Raw genomic sequence first — 26,671 nt, forward strand, 5'->3', positions numbered from 1 at the left:
GACAGTTTGTATAACAATACCTAGAAACTGTTCAATTAATAATGCTGATTTTCCTGACAGTATGACTCCACTTTGACACTACTGGGCCATATTTAAATGAAGCAAGGCACAAGGAGGGGAGAGAGAGCACTCTGTTGGATCACATTACAGGATGCAGAAAGCGGACAAGGGGAAGTCTTCCAAAGAATTAAAATGACATTCTAGTGTATGAACTTACTGTATCCCTGATAATACTGACAAGATCTATCTGCTCTGATAATGCTCAGAAACAGTGATTGCAGCTAATGGATTAAGTAGCTGGGGCATGACTGGGTTAGGAGTGTTTATTTACAGTGTATTTGCTTACCATCGGCAACTTTAGACTTTTCATGGTATTCCTCTTCTTCGTCAGAACTTCTGGTTGATGATACATACTTTCTGGGGTTTGTTGAGGATATGGCCTCAGGCAATGAGATCTTTCCTTCACTAACTTCAGAATTAGATGAGTCACCATAAAAATCTGATTCTGGCTCCGAACTAAAAAGAGGAAAGCCAGATGTTTTTTAAAAAGCATTTGCTATGTATTTAAGCACGTAAATATTTGCTTTAATGCACTAGACTTTAATCACAATGGGTGAGATCCAATGAACTGATGTTTTACAACTGGGCTGTATCTCTCCTTGTTAATATTCAGTTATCTGAATGCAATCTGCTGCACTTTATGTGGCTAAATTTCAATATCCTATGACATTTCTGATACCCTATTAGCTATGACAAGTATAGACAACACTTGAAATCAAGTTGTTGCAAGAGACACTCATTCTGTGTGATACTGGGAGTCTTTTCATCTGAACAAGGTGAGTGCATCTTCCAGCAAGCATGCTCTTAGATAAAAGGAAAGGCATTTGCTTTGAACCTCCCTCCCCATCACGTTAGGGATAAGGTACAAGAGTAAAAGTATCTGTACATGAATAGGTTAAAAAGTAGATGCTTTAAGAACATTTTAAGGTATTTGCGCTTACCCACACATCATAGATCATTTTAAAGGTACCCCCTAGAATGAGTTCCCTCTGCTTCCTTCCCCCCTTCTGCCTTCTGAAAACAGCAACAGGCTGGCAAGCAGTGCAGACAGAAGTTACAGAAGAGCTGTGTTTTAAAACGTCTTCATCTGACCTCTTATGCAACGAGAGTTCAGATTTTCACCCAATCAGCCATTTGTTAAGCTATCTGCAGTTGTGTGCCTGTGTTTGGTCACAGCTATAAACTGTTTTCTGCAGCCAGACCAGGCAAAAATTGTCACTTCTGTCTCCACCCTACGTGAAGCAGATCTCTGCCTGATTTTTACCCGACAAATTAACAGCATCTGCTTAGAACAAACTTTGTGCGCATGCATTTTAAACACAAAAAAGCAAAGAAATTGTAATGACATGTCTTTTTTTAAAATAAGTTAAGCCAGGGTGTCACATATATGGAGCTGCTATATCTGGCCTATCAAACTACTACAAGGTGAGGGGTGTAGCCAAGGGAGAGTGATCTACCACAGAAACAAGAGCCCTGAAGGATATAGTGACCAGTGGCAGGAGGATGAGCAAAGGCTGACCCTGTCCTGGTCACCCTCCAGCTGCTTCATCCATTGCCACTGCTGTGGCTCCAGCTCCACAGCTGCCTAGCCTCGCTGCTGCCATCCAGTGTCCTAGCCCCCATGCCCTGTACTAGAGCCATCACTACTGTGTGCTCTGTGCCAGAGCTGGAGCTGCCACCCTAGCAAACAATGTGCTTCAGTGGCAGGACCTCCAGCTCCAGCACAGGGCATGCAACATGTGGTGGGAGCTGGAACCACCACTGCCACTGTGTGTAGCAGGGGGGGAGCTAGAACTGCCATTACTGTTGCCACCCCATGCCCTGAGCTGAATCTGGCTTACAAGGAGCCCCATAGTCCCATTTGACACCCCTGATTTAAATACATACTATCTTTATTGCTGCCGTGTACCTGTAAGATACCAAAAGAGAAAATCAAAACTAGAAAGTCTGCCAGCAGAGCATCCAGCATTACACAGATGGCAATGTTAACAGGTTACTGCAAAAGTCAGCAAAACAGGCAAGCTGTTGCTGAATAATGTGCAAACAAAGAAAATCGCTTGATACATAATGAATCACATTGTACAAACAGGAGAAGACAAACAGGGGAGCTGGTAAGATGCGAGGATGCTGTTTGTGTGCGTTTAGATGATAAAACAGTTGCACAACAATGTTCTCTCCAGAGATCACCAGTTGCTCCAAGATCTGCACTTCAGCCTGCATTGAATGTCACTGTATTTGACATCAGTAATATGTTGTTAGTTTGGCAGTATTGTGGCACGAAAGATTTTATTAGCAAGAAAATTGGTGACCACTTCAAAGGTTGTTGCCACAGAGGCAGAGGAAATTTGCCAAATTGACATACACCAGCTTTCCTTGAGAAACTGATTACCTCAGGGAGTGCGCTCACAAAGTACTACCTCAAATAAGATCCAAAGCTACAACAGTGCAATAGTGTTTGCATTATTTGGAGTAAACACATACACCAAGAAATCCAGGGCCATACTGCTTAAAAATTCCTGGAACTGTGTATTGCAGTGTCAGAGCACTATAGCCACAAGGCAGTGCAAGACTGAGTTATAGTCAGCTTTTTGTAGTGACCCTGAAGAGTCACTCAGTGGGAGGAGGTCAAGACCTGGAAAGGAAGGCCTACAGCTACATTTATTGCAGGACGCAAACGGAACACTTGAAATCTGTAATCCATATGTCAGAGCTTACAGAAAACTGCAAAAAGATAAGCAGGAAGAAAATGCCACCGCAGCTACGTCAAACAGAGAACCAACAAATGTTGCTTTTTATTTTAATCCTGACAGCACCTCCAATAAATGACATGATAATCCAGTAAGAGTAACGATAGTTGCAGCAATTTTTGGTTTTGGTGACAGTGCAATAAGGGCTAACATGCATGTTCAGATGATAAAACAGTTGCAGAGCAATCTTGGAGCAACTGGTGATCTCTGGAGAGAACACTGCTGTGCAACTGTTTTATCATCTAAACATGTTGTTTATTCATTAAATCCTAGCCTGACAAATCCTTCCAATTGCACTACAACTATATTGTATTAGAACCAAATGTTGATCAGTTAGTGTATCCACTATTATTTCCTCATGGTGAGTCCAGCTTTCATGTAGGCTTAGAATACCAAAAAAAACTCATCAAGACTGTAACAAAAGTTACTTTGCTTCTGTTTAGCCACATTGCCAGAAGGCCTCAGTTCCACTTATTGCCTTCATCTGGCCAACAGACACAGCAGTACTTTGTTGATGTGCATTGTAGGATACAGGGAAATAATTTGCAAGGTGCGAGAAAACCAAGCTGTACTCCATGTGGACACTTACATGGGGTTGGCAGATGCACAGCAGAAGAAGAATGTGAGGGTCTAAAAGCAGAAAGCATTGTAATTTTACCGTTGACATTTATTGGCAGTTCAAGGAATATGCAAAACTGCCATGGTGCAGAAATTTGGTAAACTAGACCTATTCATCACTTTTACTTGCAATCCTAAAGAATGCAAGATCACTGCCAGACTCCAGCTTTACCAAATGGTTGAACACAGTCCTGGTATTATGGCTACACTGTTCCACACAAAAGTACAAGAATTCATCAGAATGATCACTGAATCAAGGTATACAGTATTGGTGGTGACATTACATTGTTCATGCACATTACCAAGTTTCAGAAAAGAGGTCTGCTGCATTGATATTGTGAGCTATATGTTGCATTGTTCCCCAGCACTGACATTGGGCTGGGGAAGGCAACTCAGCCCAGCTCAGCTGAGTTCCCCTCCCCAGTGCTATGATCGAAAGGAAAGTTGCCTTCCCCAGCTTGATTGTAGTGCTGGGGAGGGGAACTCAGCTCAGCTGGGCTCAGTTCCCTTCTCCAGCCCGATCGTACTACTGGGGAAGGGAAACTGAGCGATCAGGCTCAGTTCCCTTCCCCAGCAACCTGGTCCCAGGCAGCAGCACCCAGCTTCCCTTCCTCATCTGGCAGGCAGATCGGGGGCCTGTAACCCCAGGAGGACTGGCGCAGCCCCCACAGCCCTCCTGCTGGATGAGAGAGGCTGTTTCGAGCTTCCCCATTATAGCCTATGGGTGAAACGTCAAAACAGAATCAAAACAGCGTCACTGTTTCAACGAAATGAAACGCAACAGCGGTTTCAAATCAAAACAAAATTCGAAACAAAATGCTGTTCCATCGAAACCTCGAAACACAAGTCAAAATGGAACACTGCCATTTCGCACAGCCCTGTTATCCAGCAAAAATCTCCCTTGCTGCAATTTAAGACCATTGCTCCTTGTCTTGTCCCTTGTGGCCGCAGCAAATATTTCATCTCCATTCTCCATATAATCACCGTTTAGATATTTGAAGACAAGTATCATATCCCTCCTCCAACTTCTCTTCTTCAAACAAAATAATCCTTGTTCCTTTAGTTTTCCCTTGTAAATCATGTTTTACAGGACTCTAATCTTTTTTGTCACTCCCAACTGGACTTTTTCTAATCTGCCCACATCTTTCTTGAAGTGTGGGACCCAAAACTGGACACAGGTGAAGCTTTGCCAGTGATAAAGAGTGGAAAAATCACTTCCCTTGATTTGCTAATGATGCTTGGATTAATAAAGCTCAGTATGCTATTGACTATTTTGTAACAAAAGAACATTGTTCATTCATATTCAGCTTATGGACCACTGTGACTCCCCAAAACCTTTGCTGTGGTACTGCTGCCTGGCCAGTCCTTCTCCACATATTTGTGCATGCAAGTGTTCCATCCCAACGGCAGGACTTGACACTTCTCCTTTTTGAATTTCATCTGATTAATTTCAGACCACTTTTTCCAGTTTGTCAAGGTCATTCGGGATCCTAGCCCTGTCCCCCAGAGTGCCACCAACTTGTTACAGCTCTGCAAATTTGCTAAGTGTGGACTCAATCCTGTAATCCAAATCATTAATGAAGATACTAATACTGGGCTCAAGACAGGCCCCTGGGGAACTTCACTTATTAACTCCTCCCAGCTAGACACTGAATCACTAGTGACTTATTTGTTGAGCACATCCAGCTTACAGTATTTTTCATCTAGTCTGCAATTCTTTAGCTTACTTATGAAAATGTTGTGGGAGACAGTGTCAAAAGCCTTGCTAAAGTTACGTATATTATATCCACTGCTTTTCTATCTGTATACCTGGTCACCTTGTCATAGAAGGAAATCATGTCGGTCAGGCATGACTTACTTTGATGAATCTATGCTGACTGTTTCTGATCACCTTGTTCTCCTCCAGGTGCTTAGAAATAGACTTCTTGACCTGCTGCAAAATCCTTCCTTGTATTGAGGTCAGACTGAGTGGTCTATAATTCCCCAGATTCTCCTTCCCTTTCTTAAGAATGGACACTGTATTTTCACTTTTCAAGTTGTCTGGTACCTTACCCAGTCTTCATGAGTTCTTAAAAATTATTGCCAATTTCTCTGACGTTACCTCAGTTGATTCCTTCTGCACTTTTTGGTATGTTTCTTCAGTTACAGGTGTTGAAAATAAAAGTGCATAAAATAAAGTAGTGAATACTTTTAAGATACAGGCTAATTTAGGTGTAATGATAAATGCAATCAGAATATACGGCTGTGCTTCATATTTGGGTCAACTATGACTACAACCAGATTAGGGTTTTAACTTCAGTTGCCAGGATGCTAACAGTCCATTCAGATTGTAATTGGTTCAGGAAATGGCTTAACATGAAGATAAAGATAAGCCTGAGTAGAAAAAGGAAAAGCAAGTTTCCATTATGTTCACCACTTCAAAGAGATGAATAAAACCTGAAATACTTAATTTAAAAACATTTCCATAGGGGTGCAACTGAATTCCCTCTCCAGAACTGCCTGTGTCTGTGCAAGAGAAACCCACAGTCTGTAAGCACAAAATTCCTTCCATAAAGTAACATGTCAAATTCAGCCAGGCTCAAACCAACTGGAGGAGTTGACTCTAATTCCCAGGGCATGCCTGAAACATGTATAAAGCTGTTGCTGAAGCCTGTCTCGTTACTGCGTGGGAATTGTCATTAACTCCGTATTCAGACAACAGCCCTTGGCTGCCATGAACCTGTTGCACTGTTATTTGTGAAAGTATGCTCAGCACTGTACAAGACAGACATAGGCATAGCTGTTGCTCTGAAAAGTGGGTATTCGTAGCACTGATATTGAAGAAAAAGATGAAGAGAAGGAAAAAAGTGAGGCTCAGAAATTCTGGAGGAGTAGACAGATGTGACCCCACTCTTTACCCTCCATGAGTTTCTAAAATCTGTTTTAGCTTTTGGTCTGCTATAAGAGGCCTTTTACCAGAATGGCCGGAGAACAATTTTGTGAGGCCCTAATAATTATGGGTCAGGTGCATTTATTACTCATTGTTAGGCCCTTGACTTAGGTGAAATTATTCCTGTGGTAAATTGCTGGGTAATACAAATAAGGAAGTCAAAATCTGCAAACATGTGTCACTGAAAATGCACATATAAACTTCCAGGCACCTAGAGTGCTGTTTGCAAGTGGGTTTAAAAGATTGACAATTTACGGGAGAAAATGTGTCTTGGAGTAGGTAGGTTAAAAATCTAAAAGGTATGGACGTCTACGTGAGAAACTTACCTTCCCTAGCAGAGGTGCCCTCAGACACACCATGCTGCTCTGCTTAGGCTGAATAGCCTGAGCTGGAAGCAGCAAAGGTGTATTTGCAGGGTCCTGTGGGTGGACTAGTTAGCACTGTTAAGTGGCAGTGCTAATTAGCCAGCCATCACGTAACTAGCTCATCAGCAGTACTGCAAAAATGCAATTACATTGCTTCCAGTTCAGGAGGCCGTCCACAGGGAGCAGCACAACATATGCTGACTGGCACACTAAGTGGCACACTGGCAGACATACCTTAAGTGTCTTTAGTCCTGTCATGCACTGGTCTAACATCTTTTCCTACACAAGAGAACAAAGTTTGTCTTCAGATCCAAAAACAGATTAAAAAAGATGTGAAACTGATTCATTCACTACAGGTGGCTAAAAAACTCCCACATTTTTTTCTTTTATGAGGGCAGAAGGAATAAACTTCACTGAAATGTCTGCAAACAAGGTTCACATTTTTCAGTTAATTCAAATTCTGACTGACTCTCTCAAGGATACTGCAAATAGTAAGCATTGTCCATCCTGCTGATGTGAAGGTTATCTGTGTGCTCACTACTATGAGTAAGGGTATCCTTAATTGCAGTAGCATAACTTAAAGGGAGAGTGACTAGGGCACATCCCAGGTGCTGGCTTGCAGGTATGTGAAAAAATAGCACTGTCACTCAGAACTGCTTGGCTACAACTCTGATGAGCCACTTGGCTTAATCCCCTTGCAAATGGGACAATATTTCAGGGCTGGTAATACTTACTTATATCGCCATTTTATTGAGAAGATTAAGGTTCCAGAGAGGCGCATGCCTTGCAAGAGGTTCTGCAGAAGTCATTTACAACAGCCTTTGTTGGAGGGTGATCTAGGTAGTTTACTATTTACTACTGTATTATTTATTAGTTATGATCTCCTATTCTACTAGCCTTCAGGTACAGCCCTACCAGACACAAGAGGAAAAGTATTCAGTTTACATCAATTGTTTCGAATTCCAAAGCTCTTCAACTGCAACCATTGCTGCAAATGGAACTGGGGCAGACCAGTCTTCCTCCTCACTGCCTGTTCTTGCTCTTTATCTTTCTTTTGTGCTATGTTATTGAGATACAGTAGCTTCTTAATATTTTTAGTAAACTAAACACAAACTTCTGCAAGCTATCACTCCAACAGTCACTGGACTCCTGCTACCTCCAAAAAGGGGGTGCTAGCATTAAAGTGAAACCCCTAGTTTCAGCAGATGACTTCCAACGTCACACCCTTCATAATGACTTTCACACTGAAACAGTGGAAACAAGTGACTGGTGGATTTTTACTACACCAGGGAACCTGGATTGATTTCTGGGAATCATTGGAACCTAGTAAATGAACAAAGCATGAAAACCATTTTTTAATTTTTTTAAGCCTTTGATAGTCAAGATCATTAATGGAGAGTGAGATATCACACTGTGATTGGGCACTATGCCATAGGAAAGAACGGAAAATGGAAATGCCACTAATTTTGATTGAAATATTTTTGTTTTAAAGAACACTCTCTTCTACTGAAGTGTTTATTATTCTTGGCTGGCAAGACTCAAAGTACCATCATATGGGGTTTGCCCTCTGATCTTTGCTCACAGGTGGTCATTATTCACATGTATTTAAAGCTAGAACTAAAGTGACTGCCATTGTGGTGCAAGTAATATTTTACCTAGTCTATCATTTTCCCATTTCCACTAAGAACCCCGTCAGCAGAAAGCACTGTTAGATCTTGCAGTGTCATTTGTAACTTTCTGTTTTACTTGTCCCCCTTTTTAGGGGATTGTTTGCCTACTGCAGTACTTGCTCTGGCATGTGAAGCAAGTGATTACAGCTTTAATGTAATACCAGGAGACTGACATCAGAAGAACTGGCACAAGACATTGTGATGACAGATGTAACGCCACCCTTCACTGGGTTGCCTGCTGGAACTGAACCACAGACTTCTACATCTGAAAGTGAGAGCCCCTGTTGCCAGAGGGAAAGGACCTGATCCATGAGATCAAAGGAGTTAGCAGATTAAAATCGCTATATGTGGCTCAGCTACAAGGGATAAAGCACCATGCTGTACTACAGTGGGTCATAAATACACACTTGCACAAGAAGTCTCCATTCTACAAAGGGTTCTACCAAACAGCTAGAAGACACTTAGCCATGCTTTCCCTTGGGGTAATAACACGACTCCTGGAATAGATTTCTCTCTTTCCCTAAAATGTACATCAACTGATATATCAAGGCATATGTGAAGGTGTTACTGATGATATATAACAATAAATAAAGGACATAAACAAGAAAAAACAAATGTCATTTTCTAAACATATTATCCAGTTTTAGTAAACTATTGAAAGATTAGTAGTATTGTTCAAATATATTTTTTAATTTTAGAAAGCTTCTTTACTCAAAAGAAACATTTTATATTTGTTATCTTTTAAAACTATCAATAGACATAATTGCTTCCATTGAAGAATACTGCCTTAACCCGAATCATGCAGCTATAAATGGATTCTTCCTGTCAAAACTTCATCCAAGACGACTAATTCATTCTCTGCCTTCTCTATGTAAAATTTTAGGCTTGATTACAAAAGTCTCCAAGGATCATCAGATTTCCAGTTACATAAGGCTGGAAAGCCCATCGTATGCCCAGACAGAGAAGCAAGGCAGGGAAAGGTTGATAAGAGGCATGGCACGTGATACACCTTTTGCCACAATACTCCCATTGTTCTAATGCATGTACTGATGTTTTTGGAAAATGGAAAAGGTAACTTGATTTGATCAGGGACAATATTATTCCATCTGACTCAGGCATGTGTGTGGGATGTGAACACTGGACAATTTCCTGCAAAGAGAGTCATAAGTCTAGGAGAAGTTAAAGTCTCCAGTAAAGACTAAATTAATCTCTTTTCCTTCCCTTTCCCCGCAGTAGCAACATATTGAGACCACACTCTGAGAAAAACCCATTGTACTTTACGGTTAACTCATTCCTCAGAGAATGGCACAACTTGTTTTTTTGCTGTGGTTACTATATCATCAAATACCTGCTTCCATCACTGGTGACCATGACACGGATGGCCATAAGATTGCGTTCTGTCATTTCTTCCTCTGGGATGACTCTCACAGAGGCCCATTCTGGGGAGAGGGAAGGGCAAATGGTCTCAAAGTCAGAAAGCTCAGAGACATTCTTGGGCTTCTTAGGAGAGGTGGGCTCATCAGCTATCAGGAGGTAGTAATCTAAAAAAAAGAAAAAAAAGTGAAAATAGGGTATCATAGCCTAGGCAACAATGTGCGATGAATTCAGTAGAGGATATTCAGATCCAATATACTTATGGTGCAAAAAAATATTTTTGTTACGTTGCTTTAAGCATCAGGACTTTGTCAGACCAACTATTTAGATGCCAGATTGTCAGTGCTGGAGAACAAAGCCTTGTGTTTAACCACAGAACAGATGTAGCTTCACCCTATCCATCCACATCAATCCAAACCTAAAGAGAAAAGAAGCAGATTGCTACTGCTGCTGCTCGTTGTTGGAAAGGTATGAGAGAGAGAGAGAGAGAGAGAGGGAGAGAGAAGAGAGGGTCAGGCAGAAAGAAAAAAGCCAGGACCAAAGATAGTGGGTTGGACTGAAGGAACATTTTTCTCCTTGCTTGAAGGAATCTATGTTCTTTGTTAACCTGACAATTTGTGTGGCCTCTTTAGAGCAATATGAAGAAAAAGGATAGGTCAGGAGTCCTTGCATTGCCTTCAATAAAAGTTTTTGTAGGGAATGGGGCTGACTAACGCAGAAGAGGTTCTGGAGTTATGAGTTTACAAGAGCATTGCAGAGAAGCATTAGACTATATGGTGTGTGTGGGGGGGTCCCATATACATACAAGCCATGTATTTGAGTAGTTAAACATCCAGGAAAATGAAGGCTTTTAATCTTACACACATTGCACAGTGTTTGTTGAACTAGGACGGCCAGGCTGAGGCCCAAACATGCAAGCTGCCAATTACAGTGAGGTATGGGGGGCTTCTACTGCATCTCAGTGACTATTTGGGAAACTGTGCTCTTACCCTGAGGCAGGTGGGAGCTAAGCAATGGTAGCCCCCCATGAATAGAAGAGGGCAAAGCAACTGTGGTTCAGACTTCACTTAGTGGGGAAGAATTGCTCACAGACACACAGTTACCACAGTGCAGCTGCAGTGGAGTAAGACCCCTCTCCCCACTCTTGTCTTACTCTGTTTGCTTGTCCATACCTGAGAAGTAAGTGCGGGTTCCCTGGTTTGCTGGACATACTGAACAAATGACTAACGATCTCTTGCTTGCCTGCCAAATCCCCCACAATGCTTTCCTGTTCAGGGAGGACAAGCAGAATGCTGTATATGTCTGATCTCTATATTATCTTTGCTTTCTATTTTTCTCAACTTAATTAAATGGAGTCACTTGTTTACACCATCAAAAATTAGAGGACAATCAAACCCCAGGGTCTAAATTAAGAAGTGTTCTCTCATCTGTGAAATAGCCCCACCTGAAGTTTCTGCTTTCTCCATGATATGCTTCTCTCCTGCATATCACAAGTAGTATTAAGTGAAACCCTAATTGCTCATAAGGCTTGAACATGAAAAACAAACCAGCTGAGAGCAAGAGTGCTACAAGCAAAAGGATGCATCAAAAAGACTATAATGCAGCTCAAGTGTTTGCCTGCAGGACACTTTTGAGCAGCTGTTCCAGGCCTATAATTATCCCCCTTCACATTCCCCCAGCTCCCCCTTCACATTCTCCGACTGCCATCTTGCATAGCTTTTTGATAGTAAACAAAAGCCACTCACAGACGAGCTCTTCATCTGCTGCTGGGAATGTATACCGTAGCATCAGGCACACATGTTCTAAACACGATCAAGATCTATCCTGGAAAGCTCAATATAGTGCTTTTCCTTCCTTCCCCTCACTGTCCATTTATACTAAACCACAGGGAATGATCACAAACAAGCAACGGTAATAGCTACAGTGCCCTTATTTTCCATGACCTCAAGCAGCTTCCTTGTTAGAGTACAGGACCTCCCAACAGCTCCCTGAAAGAGAAAACTGATGTTTTTGGCCTGCACATTTCTAGTTTCTTGCACTAAATCCAAATCAACAGTGAAAGTGAAAAAAAAAGTTCTCAATGGCAGGCTTGACTGCTGTAAAGCTATAACCTTTTGTTCTAACCCAATATTCACATGTCCTTAGTTTAACTCTCAGACTGAGCAATAGGACCCTCTGCTTCTGTTGTAGTTTTCTTAGCTTTCCAAAAAAAACAGAAAGCAGCTAATATTTCCTGGAGGGACAATGTAAAACTTCAATTTTGCACATGCCATCAACTCAACATATCCTCAAAGACTGAGGTGCTGAAGTTTTAATTGCTGTGGGGTAATTTCAAGCCTGTACTCCCATTCTTTACAATACACTAATGGAAAACTCTCATCATTAAACACAGCTTTTGTTCAGAAAATAAATCCTCATTTCAACTTGCAAATATGCACTCGTAGTCACCAGAGAAATGGTGCCAAAAATTAAGGTACCTGCCTTGCTTCCCTTAAGGAAAACAGAAGGAAATGGCTGTGGATTTGCTCTGTCCCTTCCATGCTCTCTTTTTTTTTCTCAGGTGAAGAGAGATGAAGCTGCCTTCAGAGTCCTGAAATATCATCTACATTAGCCAAAGACATTCAAGGCCAATGCAGGACACATCCTCTAGGACCAGAGCAGGCTGTATTTGTGGTACTTCTAGCAACTATTAGCAGAGAGCAGCGGTTCCCAAACTGACAGACTACGCACCACCAATTTAAAACGATACAACCTTAAGTACCACCAGCAAATTTTTGTCATATAAAATCATTATAATAAATCTGTTAATGCGTACCACTGACAGGTTGATTGCATACTACTGGTGATATGCGTACCACAGATTGGGAACTGCTAGCAGAGAGACTTGAAAGTGGGCATTTGTCTTCATGCTAAACAACGGTAAAAAAAAAATAATCAAAGGCTGCCTATCTGCAAAGATTGAGTACATAAAGCCACGAGCATGTGGCACACCCTAACAACAGGAGCTCTGCTTAATCACAGAAGTCTGATGTGATCACTAGTAACTGACTGTATGTGATCCTGTTGGGAAGGGTATTGTCTGCATAGGGTCATTCCTATGGAGCAACACAGTCACCTAAAAGATGGTGGAAGGGGCACAGGTAGGAAAGAATACAATGGATGAAAAAAAACAATCAATGCACTTTGCTCTCTTTGCTCGTATTGGCATATGTTGGACTGCCTAACAAGATAATCTATTATGTTTTGTTAAAAAAAAACAGAATAGCAGTCCCAGATAAAGAACCAATAAACTAAGAGAGACTCTTTCATGATAAGACAGTATCTACCGTGAAGTGGAGGATGCTGAGGCACGGCTCATGTCGGAGTAACCAAGTGAGGCAGCTAGAACCTTGAATTTAGCGGTATTTTGCAAAAAAACCAAACACGTTTCAAAAGTAGGGTGACCACCCATCCCAAATCGAATGTGATAGTCCCAAAATGGAAACATCAAGTCCCGGTCCCGGGCTGAATGACTCCAGGATAGCATTTGTCCTGGATTCCCCTGTTCAGTGGGAGGATGGCGACAGAGGGAATGAGTGCTGAGCCTGGAACCAGTGGCAACGGCAGCCAGGAGGATGCCTTGCAGGCAGGACACCAACTCCTGCCCCTGCCCCCATGGTGCCAGGGGAGTGCTCTTGCTGCCCATCCACCCCTGTTATTCTGTACATGCTTGGCTGGGTGGTGTAGGGTCTGTGAACAACCTATTCCCTGGGGCTGGTGATAGCAGTGACCAAGCGGAGGTGGGGATGCGCTCTCCCTGTGGGCTTGGGGCAGGCAACAGGGCTGCACCACATGACACCCATACCCAGCTGCTTGCCTCGTGTCTGCTTTAGCATTTTGAAAAGGCGGTCACCCTATTCAAAAGGTGGCTCTACACCAGTGGCATCCAACCCTTTTGCCTTGAGGGTTAGATGAGAGATGCCAGGTCAGTCCAGGGGATGAATTACACAGTGCTGGCTCAGCCAAGCCCTATTTAGCTGCACAGAAATGACCCAGTTGGGACCTGATCCAGCCATGTGGGGCAGGCATGATCAGGACCTGATGCAGCTGCATGGGGCTTGGAAATTTTGCAGTGGGAAAGAGGCAGCGATGTTAATTGCCACTGCTCCCTCCCCCCACCGCCCCACCATTTCCAGACCTGTGAGGATCTCTGCAAGCCAGATGACATGGCTCTGTGGACTGGATCTAGCCTACAGGCAGGAGTTGATCACCTCTGCTTTATGCTGCCCCGGCACCTTATCAATTATGGGGCTGGCCAGGGGAGAAGCTTGACTCCCAGTCCAATTAAGCAACCCATGAGGTTGTTCCCTTAGGCCCCTGGTTGAAAAGACCATCAATAGGGCTGGCTGTCTTCAGAGCTACTCCAAATATCTGGAGTGCAAGGCTGCCACAATTAACTTATTCCTCAAATTTTCCAGCCCCACCTTCACATTTTCATTGGCTCTGTACCATTTATGGTTCTCTCATGCCAAAGGTAGAATGGGAAAACTGTCTTTCTGCCTTTTATTTAGCCTGCTGGAGAGGCACATAACATGTAAACCAGAAGCTAGGATTTAACCCGTTGTCTTCATCCAGATGAAACAGTTAAAATAAACACCAAAAAACTAAGTAAACCTTGGATCATTATCCGGTTAACCACCTTACACCCACAGCAATTGTTTATGTTTAATTTAGGAATAAGTTAAAAATCAGCACTGATGCTAACACTCTCTGGATGCTGCTTGGTATTATGGCCAGATTCTCAGCTGGCCTAACTATGAATGAAGACCCTGATGTTTATGTGATTGTTCGATAGTCATATACCATGTGGCCACAGAGATTTAATTTCATTTGAAAAGCAGAAGAAATACACACCTCTCAATTTTTACAAATCTTTTCTACTTTGAAAGCAAGCTTATCCTATTTCACAGTGGCTCATCCATCAGCAAGGAGCAGGTCCCACTGCGTTCAGCTTGCTAGAACACGACCCTGACTTACTCCTTTTAGAACCTGAAAGGAACCCAGCAATGATGATTCAGGAAAAATAGTTCCCTTTTTATGGCATAAGCAGGTGTTGGACAGGAATTTAACAAATGATATCTACAAGTACAACTACAAACACTACCTGAGATTACAACAAATGAAGGATTAAAAGTCAGCAATTTTTTATCTATTACTTCACTGCGTATACGTTGTGCAGTGGACTGTTCCTTGTACATGGTCAGCTTTATTGTTTCTTCTATACACTGACAGCCAACTTCCCCATGCTGTTTTTATGGATTCTTTACAGAGCAAAGCATCAATACATCAAAATGAAATATGACTGTAAAGTCACAAAACATTGGCAGACGATTTCAGGAACAGATGTAATACTTGAAACTACTGATCTGTAGCTTTGAAACTGACTTGACTTCAAGTTGAAGAGTCTTTTAAAAATAGCCCTGTATGCACACACTTTTTAAATACCTGCTTTACAAATTACTGGGTGCATCTACATGTCACCTACGTGTCACCCTGCGCAGCATGCTGTGGCAACATAGCGATCACGTGTGTCTACACGTGATTGCCAGCTACATTGCTGTAGTGGCATGCTCCCTGGGTACAGTGCGCTGTTACGGCAATGTAGCGGTGACATCTACCCGTGTACCACATGCACAGTGCAGTAACCACCCACAGTGCGCCATGGCTTAGTACTTCCTTTTGTCCATATAGCAACATGTAGATGCACCCACTGTGTCCTTTTTAAGAACATCTGGGGAAAACTTTTCTGCTAAACATTCATGTGGAAATTGAGCTTAATAAGAATCTCCTTGCTAGGTTAAAGTGGGTAAATTTCTACTGCCAGCTTTACAGATTGGGCTAGAAATCAGTACCTAATATTCGTCACAATCTAAAGAGCAAAAATATTCCCTAGTATTGGCAAGAATGGGGAGTGGGGCAGGGGGCAGAGACTATTCTTAAGGCATCTCTTACTCAATTTCTGTTACAAACCCATTTGGACAGTAATCCATTCAGGTTTACATGCAGCATTTGCTAAGAAAACATACCATATTCATAGACCCACTGAAGCTGAAAGAAATCAAAATACAGAATCCATGCTATATTTCGGTGTGTATAAATCAAAATATTTGGTTGAAAATGTTATAAAACATTTGAAAAATACTGAATACTCCTGTTACCGCTTTTTCTCATAGTGAAAGGATATGAAATTATCAGTGCCAGTCATGCAAAGTTGTATGTAAATGCTTTTCTGTATGCATTGTAAATATAGCCATTGACTGTTTCTGGAGGTGATTTTCTTATCCTATCAAAACCAATGGCAAAACTGTCATTCACTTCAACTGGGTGAGGATTTATCCAGAATGCATGAAGTAAAGCAAAGGGATCAACGCCTAAAGTTACTGAGCAATTGAAATGTTCTCCCTTTAATCCCAATTCCTTTACTCACACTTTGTAGCATGTATACAACAGTCCTTGATTTCACTGATTGTACTCATTAGAGTACTGCCAATATGATTAAAGGTGGCAGAACTAGGTTTTCTCTACACATACAAAAGGAGTATTTCAATACTGATATAACAGAAAGAGTATAGAATTAGTACAAAGAACAGTGACAAGCTGTTGATGGGTTCATGTAAACACCCCTGATGAAGAGCTTTGCCAATTCAAACAAAAGGCATGATGCTATACAGAGTTGAAATCCTTTTGTTAATTATTATCTACGCTTCCATAGCAATGCAAACAAACTGAATCAGCTCTCAGCTGCACAATGGCTGTGTTTTAGCTAGCCCCCAAATTTAAGAGAGGAGCAGCACTGAAGAGAAAGGAAAACGATCTGATTTCAAGAAGTGGAAACTCTCTTTTGCAAAATGAAATGAAAAAGGATGCATTTACTTTCCCCCCAGATGTAATAAAGGGCTAGACCTGCACATAAATTTTAAGCATGTTTTAAGTGTTGCACTGCAGCAGTGTTTATGTGAGAAGCTCCCTTAGTTCCTGTGCATTTCAAAAGAAGTCAAGGGTGGTCTAATTCTCACAGTTTTCTACAAATAGTATTTCTAGGCCACGTTACCTGAGGCCTATATCCAGCAAGAGGCTTAAGTGCTGTGATGCTGAGTGTCTCAACACCTGGCTTGTTGACCTCTACCGTCTAGAATTAAATACACCGCTCTGACTCGGGCCCCTGGGTCCCCTAAGAGTGCCTGGGGAGAGGAAGGTGCCTCAGAGTGGGCTTTAGAGCAGCCAGAATCCCAGCAGCATGAATCCACCCCAGCTAGTCAACAGGGAAGTGAAGAGAAAGATATCTTTTAAATCCCACCCTCTCAAAAGCTTAGATTCTTGTGTCAGATCAGAATTCACTGCCAACGACCCTCCGAGTAACCTTTTTAAAAATAGAGCAGTGGCACTGTTCGAAGAAAACAAACCCTTAAAATTAATTGGTCCAGAGAGAAGGAGCAAGTCATTTATCCAATGTCTCTTTTATATTAAACACAAACAGTTGTTGGAGAAAAAATTGAAACCCTGGCTGCAGTTGAGCTCCTTTCCTCTGGGACCTCAAATCCTGTATTCCTTCCTGCAGGGTGGTACTGCTTCAAAAGAAAAGGTGAAGAGTGCCCATAAATCAGACCAGCCTATAGTCAGGTGGGAGGGTAATTAGGCAAGGGGGCTTTGAACTCCTGCACTGAACCCAGATCACCCACATCCTGGGCAAGCGATCAAACCACTAGCCCATGGAGTAAAAGAAGGCAGCTATACTTTGTGCAGAACTTACTGCTGTCAGCATGTGTTATATGTGCTCTTATCACACCTACTGAATTAGGCACTCTTAGGCAGAGGAAGGCCTGCTTTGGGCTTACTCATGAGATAAGTGCTGAGCTGCCCAGCTTTGCCAAGATGGGAGCAGTTTTGGGCATGCATAGAAACAGACAGGGATTTTGAGTGTATCCCTCAGACTTAGACATCTGAATTCCAACTAAATTCCACTTCAGGTGCCCACATCCTTTTGCCAATCCAAATTTTCTGCTGCTATAAATTGGTATAGCTATTCTGAAATTTATGGAGCAGCACCAGATTCTACCAGCCATTAGGAAATGGTCACTTCAGCTGGCCTGAAGTATTCACTTCTAATCTTGCTTCCTATCCATTCCACACTTCAGGAGTTCCTAGTGTCTTCTGTTTCATCACACTGAAGATCTCTGCTCGTGAGTATACATTCTACGACTACAGTTTGAACAAGAGTTCATATTAATCCACTGCCAACTTTTCTAAATTATTCAGTATTATAAAAGTATAATTTGAATTATTTGAAGTATACTGTGCCAGTCATGCTGCTGGTATGTCAAGACCCCTATTTATCCAGCTGATCAATCACTGTTTTTTGTACACCACTCAGGAAGAAGCAGTCCTGATACATGATTAGGACTTCCACCTGCTGTAGCAATATAGAGGATCGATTACTTTAAAGCACTGCACTATTTAATACAATAATAATTTTATCTGGTAAGCAACATGGCACCACTCTATGCCATGAATGAAGAAATGACCCAGAATGCTGCTACACTACTGTATTGCAAAAATATTCCATTTATTAATAACATTGCACCAAAAATATGCAAGAGTGGGATTATTGTTACTGCATCACTCATTGAGAAGAATGGGAAATACTACAAATTGGCACTTTCACTATTTACTTTCTGATTATATTTGTTTTTGGAATAACACACCTTCAACCCATGCTGAAACCAATGGAGGGACCCACTAAACAGCCTAACACAGATTTCTACAGGACATAAATGAGGAAGGATGATCTTTCAGTTACAGGAACACAAGAGGTCTGATTTTGATTCCTTTGTTAAAGACCTTCTGCACGAGAAGAAACAAGTAACTTCAGGCAGGATTTTCAAAGCTGCCAAAACTATGTGAGCAGTGCCGTGGCAAGGAAGGTTGGCACCCAGGGTAAGGCCACAGCAGCAGGCTACCCCTTGCCATGTGCACAGATCTAGGGGGCACACACATTCTCCATGCTTGCCCAGGAGTGCACGCAGCAGTGGGAGGCGCCCTCCCCCTATTCCCACATACCCACAAATGAGCCAGTCACGGCTCCATCCCACTCCCCGCCCCAGCTGGGCAGTGCCTGTTGGTGCCCCTTCGCTTCAGTGCCTGGGGCGGTTGCCTTGCTCACTGCCCCCCCGCTTGCTACAGCACTGCATGTGGGCACCCAATAAGGATGTGCGAAATGGGCCATATTCAATTCATATTAGGATTCAGCCCAAATTGGGGGCAGTGATTAGATTTGTTGATTTGGATCACTGTCCCGATTCGATTTTGCTGAATCCGAATCTGAAGATTCAATGCTGATTCAGAGAATCAGTGATTTGGCCATAGACACAGATTTAATTGTTTTCTCTGCATGCCTCGAGGTACCAGGCACGGCTCATGAATACTATGATGGGGGGGGCAAATGAAGCATCCCACAGGAGTGCAGGGTGGGGGCCTCTTCTGGGTCCACTGGAGAGCACACTGACAGCCCCCCTGCATCTCCCAGCTCAGCAATCGGCCGTGCGGGGGACCCCAGGTGCCCCCCCTCAGACCCAGGAGGCACCAGTCAGTGAGCTGGGAGGGTCTGGGGGGGCTCCCCAGTGGACCCAGAAGCAGACCAGAAGTCCATGTTAAATGTTAAACTCTCTGCCCATGTATGAAATCAAAACCTTTTTCCTGCTTGTCTTGCAGAGATGGCGAATAACACTGAGGCTAGGGACAGAAGTTATATATAAACCAATTTAAGTGATCAGAAACTGGTTTAAACTTGTAACAGAACAGGAGTTCAGTGCACATAAACCAGTTTCAAAATGGCTGAACTGCTTTTGGATAAACCTGGTTGAATGTAGACTTAACTGATTTAGGTCAAACTGGTTTATGAAACTTCAGTCCCAAACCCCTTCCTGGTTCAAGTTAAATCAGAGTCCCCCAGCATGCTTTCCAGCTCTGAGCTAGGCTGTGCTGTCTGCTCTGGAGAGGGCTGGCCCAACCCCTCTGCTTCCTAGCTAGTGCAGTGAGGGCTGGCTCACTGGCCTCCCAGGTAAACTGCTGCTGAGGCCTAGGCCAGTGAGGGGGGGTTAAATTTCCCTTCCCCCAAGTATGGAGCTGCCCTGCCCTGCCCTACCTACTTAATGCTGACTGTGACTGTGGACTACAAATCCCAGAGATACCTGGAAACAGGAAGAGGGGGTAATGAGCAACCCTACAGAGTCCTACTTTTCTGAGCCTGGACTGCAAATCTCAGAGACCTTAGGGTAGCAGGAAGAAAAAGCAAACACACAGCCCATGCTGGCTACATGCTGGAGAGTTGTGCTCTAGTGCCCCCTGGTTTCAGGCTTGAGCCACTGCAGGAATATGGCTGCATTTCCTGAATCAAAAGTGAATGCCTGTTTATTTGCTTATCTGTTCAATCTTTGCAGCTGAGATTTACTTGCAAAGACTGAATCAATTCAGCCTCAGGCTTTTTGACTAAGGGAGTGTCCCCATGAATATGCATGTGCCGTTTGCAGTGCTGCAAACCACATGTGCCGCATGTCCACACATCTGCCACACTACTAATTTGCAATACGGCAGTTTTTTTTGATGCAGGGAGATCCGGTGCAGCATGAGCCACCCAAAACTGGACCCTGGCCAGTCAGAGTCGTGCGCACCTAAATCACTGCTGCAGCAGCCCTGGGAGGCCCCCAAGACCACAGGTAAGGCTGCTGAGGCCAGTCCAGGTGCAGACCCTAGCCTCCCCTATCCTACTTGGGGCAATTTGCTGCATGCCAGAGTGAGCATGCAGGGGCATGTCTGAGGACACCTAGCTGTGTCACAAATATGTGCCACTGCTACTTGTCTCCAAGCAAATACATGTTCCAGCTCATGAGGATGTGCCCCATCAGTCATTGTGAAGCACTCAGATGCCCTGGTAAGAAATACCTTGAAATAAAAGTTCTTTTTAAATGACCTAAGATTTCACAAGTTCAGCTGGTGCCCCCCATATATCACACAAAAATCCCCCCAAATATCAGTATGTTAAATACATTTTGGAATAATTTTCTATGCTTATGTTGCTATTGGCACTAACAAGCTCCTCATCAGACAAACTGCCACAGTGGTTCCCAAGACTTAATTTACTGGAGTGGATGGCATGTGCTTTACTTTATACAAGATTTCAGACCTGTTTCTTCAACAAAAGTACTTTCCTGGCATTCTAGTATTTGACTAATGGAAGAGGTAGCATGCAAGCTTTTCCTTCCCCTTCCTTGGTAAGTAATGGAGACGAGCTGCTTTCAATTAATCTAAAATTGGTAATATTTTCTATGACTTAAATAAGGCAATTTGGTACTCAGCCCACCCTCCTACTCAGGCATAGTTGAAAACCTTGGTTAAACAATTCTTCTTTTGTCTATACTTGAAACAATTGCCTCCTGATTGTCAGACTGGAAAAAGAACAACTGTTTTCCTTATAATCAAAGAATTAAGCTAAATGTGCACTGATGTGTGGAAAAGTAACCTTAAAAATCAGAAGTGGGCCTCACTTGAAGACTTCACATTCATTTGAGATGTTCTCTAGAAGTCAGGAATCTCCAGAGATGTGGTTGGAATTAACCCAAAATACTAGGTTTTAGTTTAGGCTCATCTCTAATAAGAACAAAACACTTATACTTCATATTTATTTCCATCATTTGCTATATTCAATTCGCTTGGTTCATCATTTCCCCAGCAATCAACAGCGCTTTACATCTGAAAAATAGGTCAAGTAGGAACTTGTACTTGCAAGAGAGATTCTGGAATGATTTAGGCAGAAGATAAGGCAGTATGGCACCTTCGTGTACACGGCATTATCCTTCATAGGCAACAACCTACTTTGTCAGATGCTACACATGGAATGAATCAGCTATGTAGCTAATGATGAATGAAGAAGTTTAACTGGCTTTGAAGTGTTCACACAGTATTAAAAACTTCTTTTTCATTTAATTATAAAAATATGACTGGCGAGAGACAATGCAACCAGTTTCCTAGGGTTGATGTTCTGAGAACCACACAGCATATATTTGAGAACAGAAAATTAGAATGCTGTGCTGATTATAAGGCATCTTTCAGAAAACGAACTGAAGAAAGGAGAGGATCAGAATCAATATATACCCCTGACTACAATTTTCAGACCCAGGTACCTAATGTGAAGCTTCTAAAAACATTTTTGGTAGTCCAATAATCAAATACACCCAGTATCCCCAGCTGTGGGTTCTAAGGGTTTGTAACTTTAAGAATTATAAAAGGATGAGTGAAAAAAGACAATAAGTTCACACAACCCAGTGAACTGACATGGCAAGTTTGTAGGCTTTGTTCACAGCTAGAAATAATTATTACATGGCTGGACACAAATGAGATCCTTTCAAAGCATAGTACAGTGTGTGTGTTCACGTGCTTTCAAAAGCACATCCAGTCCATTGACTCAGGGTCAACTAGCACCCAACCACTCTAAATCGTCTATTGTCTGGGGACAATAGAATAGATTCTTTCCTTATGTATAGTATATGAAGTACAAGATTGGCTCACCCTTTCTATTATGGTGCTACCCCTAGATAATTGGACAGGGCAGGCATTTCAGTTATAGCCCATTTGGGGCCTTATTTGTATTTATTTTGATGAACTGTAGTTAGTTTACTACCAAGCAAAATAACAGCTTCTAATTAAAAGCTTAGTCATTTGTCACTAATACCCCAGTTTATGCCACATCAGAGACTGTATTGCAATAGAAGCTTTTGCAGAGCTTTCTCTTCATCCTGCTGGGGGCATTGTTTTTGGCTTGGTGCCCTGTAGGGCATCCAAACAGTCCTGCAGAAAATGTGCAGACAAAAGTAGCTTATATTATCAACAAAGCGCACACACTATTTTTTGTTGTCCTGCTCACTAAAAGAATTCAATGATTATACTTCTGTTGACAACAGGTTTAACAAATTAAGAAGCTTATAGAAGATTACGATACCTAGCAATCCTAGAGCCATGACCTCAAATACTTTTTTTTTTGGAGCAGCAGACATAGTGCAGCTAATATGTTTTGTGAGCCCTATGCACTGAGTAAGAGCACATGCAACTCTTTTGCAGAAATCCTTGTGGAGACAGGAGAGGAGTAAGGAATGAGACAGGGCTGAAGAGAACAAGGAACTTTCACCTCCCTTTTCTCCCGGATGAAAATCCTGAAGAAGCAGAGCTGTCTGTGGCTATGACTAAGCAGACCACTGGAAATAGTTACTTATCCCTAGTGTTGGGAATGCTTTGGGAATGCAGAGGGTACCAGCTGAAAAAAAGGAGACACAGCGAAGGATCAGACAGACCAAGGTTTGCAAATATTTTTGTTCACCCTCCGCACATCTCTGGTGGCTATGTTCAGGAGCCATGACACGTACTACACATGATTAAAACAGCAGCAGCAGCAGCTTGCAACTGTTTTGCTTTTTTTTGTTTCTGTAACTCAATTTTGTCTGCAGTTGCTAGTGCAATGATTCCCAAAGGATGCACCGCCACACTCTACTGTGCCACAAAAAGTGATAAATTGCTAATATCAGATTTGGCCTGCAAAGCCACATCATCTGGCCTGCAGGGCTCCCCAAGAGTCCAGAAATTTGGTGATGGGGAAATGGTGGCAATTAATGCTGACATTGTTTCCCTGCTGCCCGATTTCCAAACTGTGCATGGCAGGATTGGGCTCCAGCTGTGTCCACCATGTCTGGTGGGATTGGGCCCACAAACTGGACCCAGCCTGCAGAAGCCACGCTACTCATCTGGCCTAACGGGTCAAAAGGCTGGACATCACTGTGTAAGTCATTATACATATATGTGCGCACACCTTTTCAGGTATGAGTGAAGTTCAGAAAAATATGTACCCCAGGGATCAAAAGTTTAAGAAACACTGTGCTAGAGGTTGTATAATGGTAACACAGCATGGACTGGACTTTTTATCTGGAGACTGACTTCCCCTGTCCTGCATCCACAAGACAGCACACCATGTAGGCAACCTTTGCTATAAGAGAGATTGAGTTCAGATTTTAAAAGGTCATATTTATGAGTTATTTATTAACCCTTCATGACCAATACAACAAATCAAAGGTCAAAGAGCACATTTTAATACAATTGACCTGGGACATAAGTTACCAGTTAAAGTTTAACATACAGAAAACTTTCTACTGTAGTAAAAACAGCCAGTTACCGTCTCTTCCGCCCCCTCCTACTCATGACAGTTTTACAAACACATGCATCTTATTTTTATTTAAGAAGGCAAAGGTGCTGAATTACATAATGAAGATAAACTATTGTGCACATTCAGCAGTAAATGATGAAGCGCTGAACATGAAAAATCAAACAGCTTGGTTTTGTGATGTTTTAATGACACACAAAATAATTTACCTACAAAGTAGGTTGTAGGCAAGATGACAAAAAAATTTAAAGCTAGTCAATAAACAGTCATGTCTAATAAATCAAACTCTTCATTTAATTCAGAAAATAAGCCTTGTTCAGAAAGAGCAGCCATTTAAGTACATGCTTCTTGTAATTCATCTTATAGGTCTTCATTCAGGTTTTGACTGGCTGATAAATATACTTTTCCAATGCCCTCTAGGGGAACGCTACTGGCGCCATGATTGTGACAATCTTCAAGAAAGGAGACAAGTCTGACTGGAAATTACAAAGGGGTCACCTTGCTGTTCACCCCAAAAAAGATCATTGTGAGAACCCTCCTGTATTTTCTCCTTCCACTTGCCCATCCCAGAAGCGCAGTCTGGGTTTAGGGCATCATGAGGCACAACTGAAATGGTCTTCACAGCTCACCAGCTGCAGGAAAATGCTGGGAACAACATAAATCTATCTACATGGCCTTCTTTGACCTCATGAAAGCCTTTGACTGTGAAGTGAGAAGTGCTGTTGGGGATCCTTCTGAAGTGCTGATACCCACTGAAATTCATCACCCTTCTTTGCCTGCCCCATGATGGTATGTGAGCAGTGGTTCTCAGTAATAGATCCATCACAGATCCCTTTGAGATTAAGATGGGAGTTAAGCAAGGCTGTGTCATCGCTCCAGTGCTCTTCTCAATATTCCTTACCATGATGTTAATCTGACCACCAAAATGCTTCCAGTCAGAGTAGAGCTAAACTACCAAATAAATGGTAAACTGTTTAACCTCAGCTGACTCTGACCAAGACCAAGAGCACATGAACCTCAATCATCAAGCTCCAGTATGCTGATGACACCATAGTCTGTGCTCACTTGGAAGCAGGCCTTTAGGCAATCGTCAACATCTTTACCAAGGCAAGAAAATGGGACTGATGCTTAACATTTAGCAAAGAAATCCAACATCACCTCAAATAGGGAAGTCCAGCCTTTGGATGCCTCAGGAAATGGGTGTTTGAACATCATGACATCAGATCTGAAACCAAGCTCATAGTTTATCAAGCAGCTGTGACAATGTACAGGAGACATCTCACTTCACTGCAGAAGTACTGTCAACTCTGCTTGTGGAAGATCCAGTAGGAAGAGAGATGTACCAACATTGGCATCCTCTCGCAAGCAAGCAACTATGAGGGTCAAGGCAATACTCATCTGACATTAACTTTACTGGGTTGGCCACATCATCTCGATGTCTGACTCTAAACTCCCAAAACAAGTCTTGTTCTCCCAGCTCAGTCAAAGTGTATGATCAAGAGGGCAGAGAAAGCACTTCAAGGACGTCCTCAAAGCCAACTTTAAAAAAATGCAACACTGACATAAACTCATGCAAGACTATGACCCAGGACTGCCCCAAATGTAGGAAGTCTGCTGCAAGGATCTCAATACTTTGAAACCTTATGATGACAACAGGAGATGTAGAAGTGGAAGCAGCAGAAACAGCATGCTGTGCACCAAATAAAAAATGGAAACAGGTGCCCAATTTGAAGCAGAGGCTGTCAATCCTAGATTGATCTCAGCCATCTTTGAACCCACAGATAGGACAATAATGGAAGACAATCATACTCGACTGCAAGGGATTACCAAAGAAGAGGAGAGCACTTCTGCCAAAGTTAAATTGCAGGGTTGGTCAGCAACAGCATTCCAGCCAACTAGAAATACCATGTCACAGGGCATAGGGAGAATGAGGCAGTTCCCAAAACAGCTGACTGTAGATCATTTAGGGCTCCAGACAGCATTGGCAATGTGTGGGGGGTGCGCGCGGGTGCATATGCACCCCCTGATAATGCACCCCCTGCAAAAAGTGCTGTCGACGCTGCTGGTGGCGTATGCAGGTGGTTACCGCAAGCCACCTCCACCCCCACCACTGGCAGCACTGCTGTGGCTGCCTGCGGAAACTGCCCCTCCAGCCTCCAGGGGCCTCCAGGGGCATACAGCGTTCATGACAGTAATAAGGTGTTACGAGCTGTCTATCACAAGAATTTGAAAGGTGCTCAGCAGGATAACATCTGAGTGCACTCAAAAGTAAATACCCAATGAAGAGATGAAAGCAAAGTTGTCATTCATGTTGGTCAGTGGTGGTGGCGGCAATCCCTCATGGTTGAGGATGATCACTCCCACAGGTCAAGTAAAGGGCTTTGAGTTGTTGATGGCTAAGGCAGCCAATCCTAGAGCCACAGACTCTCTGGCAACTGCTATAGGTGTTGGTTCAAGGGAGGGTTGGACCACGGATTTCTCAGGTTTGTTTCTTTTCCTTCCATTTCTGTCATTTTTCTGCCTCCAGGGTGAAATGTTTTTCCTCAAAGTAAAATGTGCCTTCTCTCACAAGGCACTGACATACAGCCCTGTCCAGGGCTAGTATTTTTCCCAATTTGAGGGGTCAATGCCACACTTACTGTTCACCTTGAGGGTGTCCTTGAAGCATT

General features: G+C 42.7%; 1 protein-coding gene and 1 long non-coding RNA gene across 4 annotated transcripts in view; both read right to left on the reverse strand.

Moving 5' to 3' along the window:
• Positions 1-26,671, reverse strand: part of MICAL2 (microtubule associated monooxygenase, calponin and LIM domain containing 2) — a 193,348-nt gene that overhangs the window by 55,595 nt on the left and 111,082 nt on the right. For all 3 annotated transcript variants that reach the window (XM_019519567.1, XM_019519566.1, XM_019519569.1), the window contains 2 exons: positions 9,738-9,930; positions 347-516 (listed from right to left, as the gene is read on the reverse strand). In XM_019519567.1, coding sequence (XP_019375112.1) covers positions 347-516; positions 9,738-9,930 — 363 coding nt within the window. The remainder of the gene's footprint in view (positions 1-346; positions 517-9,737; positions 9,931-26,671) is intronic.
• On the reverse strand, positions 13,235-26,649 carry LOC109299073. The gene is made up of 6 exons (XR_002097763.1): positions 26,638-26,649; positions 25,463-25,466; positions 24,829-24,834; positions 22,847-22,855; positions 15,669-15,671; positions 13,235-13,304 (listed from the first exon to the last, which is right to left on the reverse strand). It is a non-coding gene; the product is annotated as an uncharacterized LOC109299073 (long non-coding RNA).

The sequence above is a fragment of the Gavialis gangeticus genome, unplaced genomic scaffold (assembly GCF_001723915.1).
Source record: "Gavialis gangeticus isolate Ggan-Ray unplaced genomic scaffold, GavGan_comp1, whole genome shotgun sequence".
In the NCBI taxonomy this organism is placed as follows: domain Eukaryota; kingdom Metazoa; phylum Chordata; order Crocodylia; family Gavialidae; genus Gavialis; species Gavialis gangeticus.